The 7,937-nt window shown below is 45.9% G+C and overlaps 1 protein-coding gene across 7 annotated transcripts in view; it reads right to left on the reverse strand.

The window, feature by feature from the left end:
• The window catches only part of IMMT (inner membrane mitochondrial protein), a 144,464-nt gene extending 137,234 nt beyond the window's left edge, over window positions 1-7,230 (reverse strand). For all 7 annotated transcript variants that reach the window (XM_029592774.1, XM_029592773.1, XM_029592772.1 and 4 more), the window contains exons 1-2: window positions 7,074-7,230; window positions 3,362-3,435 (exon numbers count right to left, since the gene is read on the reverse strand). In XM_029592774.1, the coding sequence (XP_029448634.1) occupies window positions 3,362-3,435; window positions 7,074-7,115 (116 nt within the window). In that variant the 5' untranslated portion in view covers window positions 7,116-7,230. The remainder of the gene's footprint in view (window positions 1-3,361; window positions 3,436-7,073) is intronic.
• Window positions 7,231-7,937: the final 707 nt, after the last annotated feature.

Here is a 7,937-nt window from a genome sequence, read left to right on the forward strand (position 1 = left end):
TTGAGGTCCAAAATAGGGTGAAACGTCCCCTCCTTTTTCGGGACAACGAAATAGATGGAGTAGCGACCCCTGCCCCGTTCGCGAGGCAGTACCGGAATCACTGCTCCCAACTCACGCAATCTTTGCAACACCTCTCGAACCACTCGGTGCTTTGTGGAAAACCAGCAAGGGGAGACTAAGAAGAGGTCGGGAACGGAGTCTGCAAATTCTAAGGCGTAACCGTCTCTTATCACCGAGAGTACCCACTGATCCTATGTGATTTTGGTCCACTCTCCGTAATAATCTGCCAGCCGGCCCCTTATATAGGGAACGTCAGAGTGGACTGGCCTCGCTTCATTGGGAGGACTTGACCGCTGCTGCTCCTCCCATCGCGTGAAAGGACTGGCCTCGGCCAGAGCCCTGCGGTTGCTGAAAAGGCTTTTGGGACTGCGCCCCTACGGGCCCTCTTGAAGGACGAGACCATCTGGCGTCCCTAAAGCGCGACCTGGATTGAAACACCTGCCGAAAAAGGGAAGGGACAGAGAGAGAGAGAGACACCCCGGAGCCTTATCGTCAGCAGACTTCCTGCTTTGTACAAACTTATTTATTTTTTTAAACTTTAAAGTTAACTAACAAAAAACAGAGCTTCCCTCCCAGAGCTGAAGAGAGCTGTCCAGCTTAACACAGCTGCTAAAAAAGGGAGAGAAAACATCTGACCAAAATGGAAAAGGCTGCAAGCCGCACGGCCGGCCTCATGAGGGGAGGGATCTGGACCACCAGATTTACACCCCATGGTATCAGTTGGACTGCAACCGGTCCACCTCAACCGAGCAGAGAAGGGTTCCTTAAGGAACCAAACCCCTAGGAGGAAGGCTCACCCACAAAGAAAAATCTAAAAGGAAAAACAGCAAGGGTAAAAAGAAAGCCCTGCAGGTTAATGCACCAGCCATCTGCTGGAGACATAAATATTGAGCTACTGCAGGTGGCACCAGGGGTTTTCAAGCATTGTCAGCGAGGCTTTATCTGTCTCCATCTGCTGGCAGGGATGAATTAACCCAGGAGTTCTGGACTGATCCGGGTACATACAGGGAACTACGTACAGCTCCCACCACTTGCAACTACATGCAGTACATGGATAAATAAAGCAGGCAAAACCTGAATGAAACTCACTTAAAAAATTCTGCCCCATAAGCAGGAACTGGGAAAAAAAAATAATAAAAAAAAACACCAAACACCTTTCTGCTCACATCGGGCAAGTTAATTTTCACAACCAGCGAGAACCACCAAGTAGAAGTAGCCTGGTTACAAAACTGACACCGCCATCTCCCTGCCATTAGGAAGCAGCATTGTGAAGGGTGGTCACGGGAAACATCTTTTCAACCCCCCCAGCTCCCACCAACAGCAAGTAGCAGTATGGTGAAGAGAATATCCACCCTTCCCTTCCTGCCCATCGAAAATAAGTAGCAGCATGGAGGAATGGGGCCATGCAGAAACCCAACTCCCCACCCCCTTCATATAACAGGAAATATGAGAGGAGAGGAGCCTTATGGAAACAGAGAATAGCATGGGGGAGGACCAAGAAGCATACATTCTTCCATCCAATGTACCTCCAACCACATCAGCAACGCTGGCATTAGTCTTGTGCTACCTTTATTGGAATAATACAAACTGAGCCATAAGATCAGCCCCAAGCAGATTCACTTTACTTATACTCTGCAATTAGAGATTTCTTAGGGTAAAAAACCCCCAAACACTATTTCACTTCAGCATATACAGTGTATTCAGTATTCATACCTCTTCACTTTTTCCACATTTTGTTATAGCTTTATTCTAAAATTGATAATATGCATTTTTCCCTCCTCAATCTACACACAATACAGCCTCGAGTCTTCTTGGGTATGAAGCTACAATCTTGGCACACCTGGATTTGGGGATTTTCTCCCATTTTTCTCTGCAGATCCTCTCAAGCTCTGATAGGTTGGATGAGGAGCGCTGATGCACAGCTATTTTCAGGTTTCTCCAGAGATATTTGATAGAGTTCAAGTCTGGGTTCTGGTTGGGCCACTCAAGGACAAAAACTTATCCTGAAGCCACTCTTGCATTGTCTTATACATGAGCTTAGAGTCGTTGTCCTGTTGGAAAGTGAATAGTCGGCCCAGTCTGAAGTCCTATAGCTGAAAAACATCCCCAAAGCATGATGCTGCCACCATGCTTCACTGTAGGGATGGTATTTGCTAAGTGATGAGCTGTGCCTGGTTTTCTCCAGACATGATGTTTGCATTCAGGCCAAAGAGTTCAATCTAGGTTTCCTTAGATCAGTGAATCTTGTTTCTCATGCTCTAAGAATCCTTTACATGCCTTTTGGCAAATTCCAAGCCGGTTGTCATGTGCTTTTATTGAGGAGTGGCTTCCGTCTGGCCACTCTACCATAAAGGTTTGACTGATGGAGTGCTGCAGAGATGGTTGTCCTTCTGGAAGATTCTCCCATCTTCACAGCAGAACTTTAGAGCTCGAGTGACCATCAGGTTCTTGATCACCTCCCTGACCAAGGCCCTTCTCTCCCGACTGTTCAGTTTGGACGGATGGCCAACTCTAGGAAGAGTCCTGGTGGTTCCGAACTTCTTCCATTTAAGAATGAGGGAGACCACTGTGTTTTTTGGGACATTCAATGCTGCAGCAATTTTTTTTTTTTGTACCCTTCCCCAGATCTGTGCCTCGACACAATCCTGTCCTAGAGGTCTACAGATAATGCCTTCGACTTCATGGCTTTGATTTTGCTCTGACATGCACTGTCAACTGTGGGACTTATATAGATAGGTGCGTGCCTTTCCAAATCATGTCCAATCAATTGAATTTACCACATGTAAACTCCAATCAAGTTGGTGAAACAACTCAAAGATGATCAATGGAATCAGGATGTACCTGAGCTCAAATTTGAGTGTCACAGCAAAGGATCTGAATACATATGTAACATTTTTTTAATTTACACAAATTTCTACGAACCTGATTTTGCTTTGTCATTATGGGGAATTGGGTGCAGCTTAAGGAGGAAAAAATGCATATTATCTGTTTTAGAATAGGCTGTAATGTAACAAAATGTGGAAAAAGTGAAGGGGTCTAAATACTTTCTGAATGCACTGTATATACACACAGCACCCTAAGCCAGAGTACAGTGCAAGAATTTCTGTCCCAAAGAGAGAGTCCTTGCCTCCTGGCTCCCAGGCAATTACTCTAACCATTACACCTTCCACTTTCATTACAACTATTCTTCCAATAAGTGTTTTGAGACAGAAAAATTAAAATCACATCCATCACACAATCTCTTAATAAATAACTAAAATCTGCCTCCAGATTATGAAGGGCAAGGCAGCACAATACATACCCAGACCCTCCTGATGTAGCATATCTGCGGCAGAGCTGTAATGGATGGAGTGAAGATTTATTACACAGGCAGTTCTGCAGAAACAAGAAGAAATGCGGTGTCAAATGTAAACAATGGTTTTGCATGTCTGTGCTCTAAGTCCTCAGAAGCAAAGGACAGGTCATGATAAAACAATGGCACAAAGTTCATTCATTCAAGGGTTCATCAAATCAAATTCTTCCTCCAAGCAACAAGTAGTACATAATAAATTTCTGCGCAACACAGCCAAGCTCTTCCTCCTTCTCAAAGGAGCAATTCAAAGCTGGGGGGGGGGAGGAGAAGTAGACCTGCAAGTGTACTGCTTTTGGTCTGAACATACCAGGATTAGCTGCACATACCCCAGAAGAGATTCTTAACTCCCCATGGCTTCTCATAGAGACCCCAGCACACGAGGTCCTTTCACTTCCATCTCCTCTGACTGTATTAATATACTCCTCAGGGTTCTTCCTTTCTAACATCACTAGCATTTATCAGATTAAAGAGAACCAAGCATCCCAAGCAGACATGCAAACTTTTTTTTTCATTAATTCAGTTCTTTGTAGTTAAGGTGGTCACCTTATTCCTTGCTGCTGGCTTTTCAATTGCTGATCAAAATGAAAAGCTCTCAAAATGCTGGTATGTAGGAACTGAAACCCAGGACCAGCTCTTCTGTCCTGGACACTGCATCAATGGTCACCACCAAAATCTCCATTCAAGTTCTATCTTCAAAATACTTAAGAAATGTATTGTCAGACAGGCATATTGTTTATTGAACTTTCAGTTTCTTCAGACCAGAATCTTCACCTTACCCAATATGGTCTGTGTGTCAGCTGGCCCCTATGTCAGCATATCAATGAAGAACTAGCTACTAATACTACTCTGGCAATAACTGGTCCAGTGTTCTGAATAAAAGGTTTGAACTGAGACTCTTGAAAGTATTTGTCTTGCTATTGTAGACTAGCAACTGTACCCATTCTATGCCCGGGCGACGAGCCTTTTTATTGGCACATATGCTCTTGTATGGAAGCGTTAACTAAATTGTTTTCACCCAGGGCAAGGGATGTGGAGGCACATTTGCTAAAGCCAGGGCTGGCAAAGTTTATTTACCAAGCTGTCTCTCGCACTCCCCCACACCCCCTCTCCTCTCTCACACACACATTCTCTCTCACCGGCATCCCTCTCCCCTCATATAGGCTTCCTCTCTCTGAAACCCACACTCAAACATCCCCCCACCCACCTTCTCTTACCTCCCATGCTCTCTCTCACACCCTCCCCACCTCTGTCTTACCAACCATGCTCTCTGTCACCCCCCCCCCCCAAACACACATTCTCTGTCACCGGCACCCCCCATGCTCTTTCACACCTTCCTGCTCTCTCTTACCCTCCCCAACACACATTCTCTCTCACCGGCATGCAGCGGGACCCGCATCATTCACGGCGAAGATGAAGGCCCGGCGCGCCGTTCGCGGCACAGAGGGGCCTTGAGCAGAAAATAGCAGCGGAGACCCCGGCATACCGCAGGACGGGCTCCATTCGCGGCATGCCAGGGTCTCCTCTGCTATTTTCTGCCTGTCCCGCGATGGCCACTGTCCTTCCGGTTCTGAATAGTCTTCTGGCGAGGGAGGAAATCTGCGGGAAGGAGGAATTCTGCGCACAATCTGCATTCCGCAGTAGCGCTGAATTCCCCCAGGAGTACCTCTTGTAGCTGGTGTTGTGACATGGCCGCTATACGGCATGTTTGAGCCACCTGCGGCATCTATCGGCGGGCCGGGGAACATGCGCGAGCACTGACGGACACACTACCAAGCCCAATATATTATGGATTATGATAAAAAATGTGGTATCAAAACAGTTATTCATTTTCAGACATTCGCTGGCCTTTCATCGGCTGATGAAACAATAATCACTACAAATTTAATCAGCACAACATAGCCGCCAATGTGTTTTTGGGATGCGATCACCGCTAAGCATAAATTTTGGTTGAAGTTTTTTGTCAGATACTAGGTTGCAGTGACTTGCTTCGTCAAAGACACTTTCTAAATGTTTGCATGGCATTCAACTGTTCAGTTTTCAAGACCACCAGATAAGTTCAGCATTTTTTAGATTGTCCAGTATCATCCTGAGGAAGCTAAGTGATTAGCGAAACAAGGGCCTGCTGGGGTTTATCTAATGTATACTATGTTGCGCTGAACAAATTTGTGGTGATAATCATTACATCAGTTTTGATATATGCTGCCATTTAAAAAAATACTTACATGATTATTACTAAAGCATTTGAGGGATAGTTTTTATGCCAGATATGAGGTGAACACTGCATAGCACCAGATGGGCTCCAATTGGCAAATACAAAAAAGTAATGGATGTGAATATTAATATATGATCTGGCATATATGATATATATCTCCATATAGATATATATCAATATACAGACTAAAGAGAAGGCTGCTTAAGAACTCACCTACTAACATTTAGGTTAAAGATAATCCCAGCAAGGGTATTTTTGTTGTTTGTTTGTTTGTTTTTTTTTGGGGGGGGGGGGGGGAATTCACAAATACACAGATGTATGCATCTTGCAAAGTAGGCTACATTACTTCTGTAGGAAGCATTTTTTTTTAAAAGGTGTATAATCATTTAGCAATGGCTGTTACATTATGTCCCCTATGAGTTCAGGTGGCAAAGGGATACCCCCCCAACTTTGCTCACAAGCTCAAAGCATGTATTTATTCTACATATAGAATTTTGAATTTTTAGTTCAATTTCCAAAGATGCTCAATTTGAATTCAGGTATAATACGTTCCTGTCCCAAAGTGGGTCATGAACAACTTGCCCAAGATGACAAGGCGTGTCAATAGCATTTTTACCTTTGCTTCCCTGGTCCTAAACCCACTACTACGGTATAACCACTAGACAAGTCCAACACTTGATCTTAGTCTCAGAACCAAGAATAATAAGAAGATCAACTGCATTTTCTGAACTAGGAAGCAAGTTTACTATAGTAAAATTTGTGAAAGACCTATAAAGCATGATCTGATTTACTTTAGCAGGCACGGGTGGCCATAGAAGAGCAAGACAACCTCGCCCCATCCCTGTCACTTTTTTTTTTTGGGGGGGGGGGCGGGGGCAGAACCCAGGCACATTAAAAGACACGAGGCAAGCCGCTCCCACACTGGAGTCCCAGGCACTACGCCACCTCCCTGGGCTCAATCTCCGGGGAATGAGAGCGCAAGGTCACACCCTTCTTTCCCGCGCTGTCCTTTGGAAAGAGGCCTCAGTACAAGCCCGAGGGAGGCTTGCCGTCTCGAAACACTTTATCCCCTTTTCCAAGCGATTAAAAAAAAAAACAAAAAAACCCCTCTCGCCAGAAAAGCACGGCCGGGGAGAGCGCGCGTGTGCACGCCTACTAGCCCCAGCACCAACTTCTCTCCGAGCCCCCGCCTCCACCCGCCCTCAGGACTCTTCTCATTGATTGAGATTCACGTCACTCCAGCCAAGGCCATTCGTAGATGGTTCTTAAACGTTGTCAATCACCCAGGAACGTCACAGGAATTGACCAGCAACAGTAGAAGCTTTGCATCCGAGACTCAACATCTCCCTCGATCACCTTGCCCCCCCCTGATTCCGTCGCTCCCTTCCAATCCTGCAACGTCTTGTCGACTTCCTAATCTTAGGAAGCGCCTCAGACTACAAATCTCACCTGACTGAGCGTAGCGCCAGCCTTCCTGCTAACCCGCAGCATGTCCTGAGAGCCGTGAGGGAGCGCAGAGGGACCAGGAGCCGGCTTCAATGACACATAACCAGCTCCGGCCCCCTTTCTCCGAGACGCAGGCGCAGTAACGCACAGCCGCGACTGGTAGGCGGGCCAGTGAGCTGATTGACAAGGCGCGCTACCAATGAAAAGCTGGTCTGCTGGAGCGCTGGCACCTCCCCCTCGCTACGGAGAGCGGCGTGTTGAGGCCTGGTCATAAACCTAAGTGCTCTACTGCCATCTTTTTTTTGGGCAAAATGTCTTCAGGAGAGGAGTACTGGGAGAATTATAGAGCTGCTAGTTTTTTTTAAAAGGACTCCAGGTGGGATCCTGGAAACTGAATTTACTGCCAATGCAACCAGGAGTTTTGCGCGCAGAAAATATGCGTTTATTAACGAGAGTACTCAACTGCTTAGCGCCCTCGCATGGAAATCCCATGCAAATGAAGGTAGTAAGCAGTACTCCTGTTGCAGAGAGATTGCATCTTGCTAGTGAGCCTTTTTTTTAGCGCTGGAAACTTAGCTTACTCCATCAAGGTCAGAGCTGGAGTAACGTTTCCAGCGCTAGTGCAGTGGCGCTTGAAACCCCCCAAAAAGCGGGAAAATGTTTTAAAAAATTATAAAATGTCCATGGATAAGTATTGACATCCACCTAAGTGGTGACTGCCGCCACTTACCTATTGAAATACTGACTTATCTGGCAGAGAGAAAAAGCTGCCAGATAGCTGGATAAGGCAGTACTTAGAGTGAACTGCACTAGAGAGCTGAATAAGTACTGACTTATCCAACTAAGTGGCAGCGACGGCCATCACTT

The sequence above is a fragment of the Rhinatrema bivittatum genome, chromosome 1, assembly GCF_901001135.1.
Source record: "Rhinatrema bivittatum chromosome 1, aRhiBiv1.1, whole genome shotgun sequence".
In the NCBI taxonomy this organism is placed as follows: domain Eukaryota; kingdom Metazoa; phylum Chordata; class Amphibia; order Gymnophiona; family Rhinatrematidae; genus Rhinatrema; species Rhinatrema bivittatum.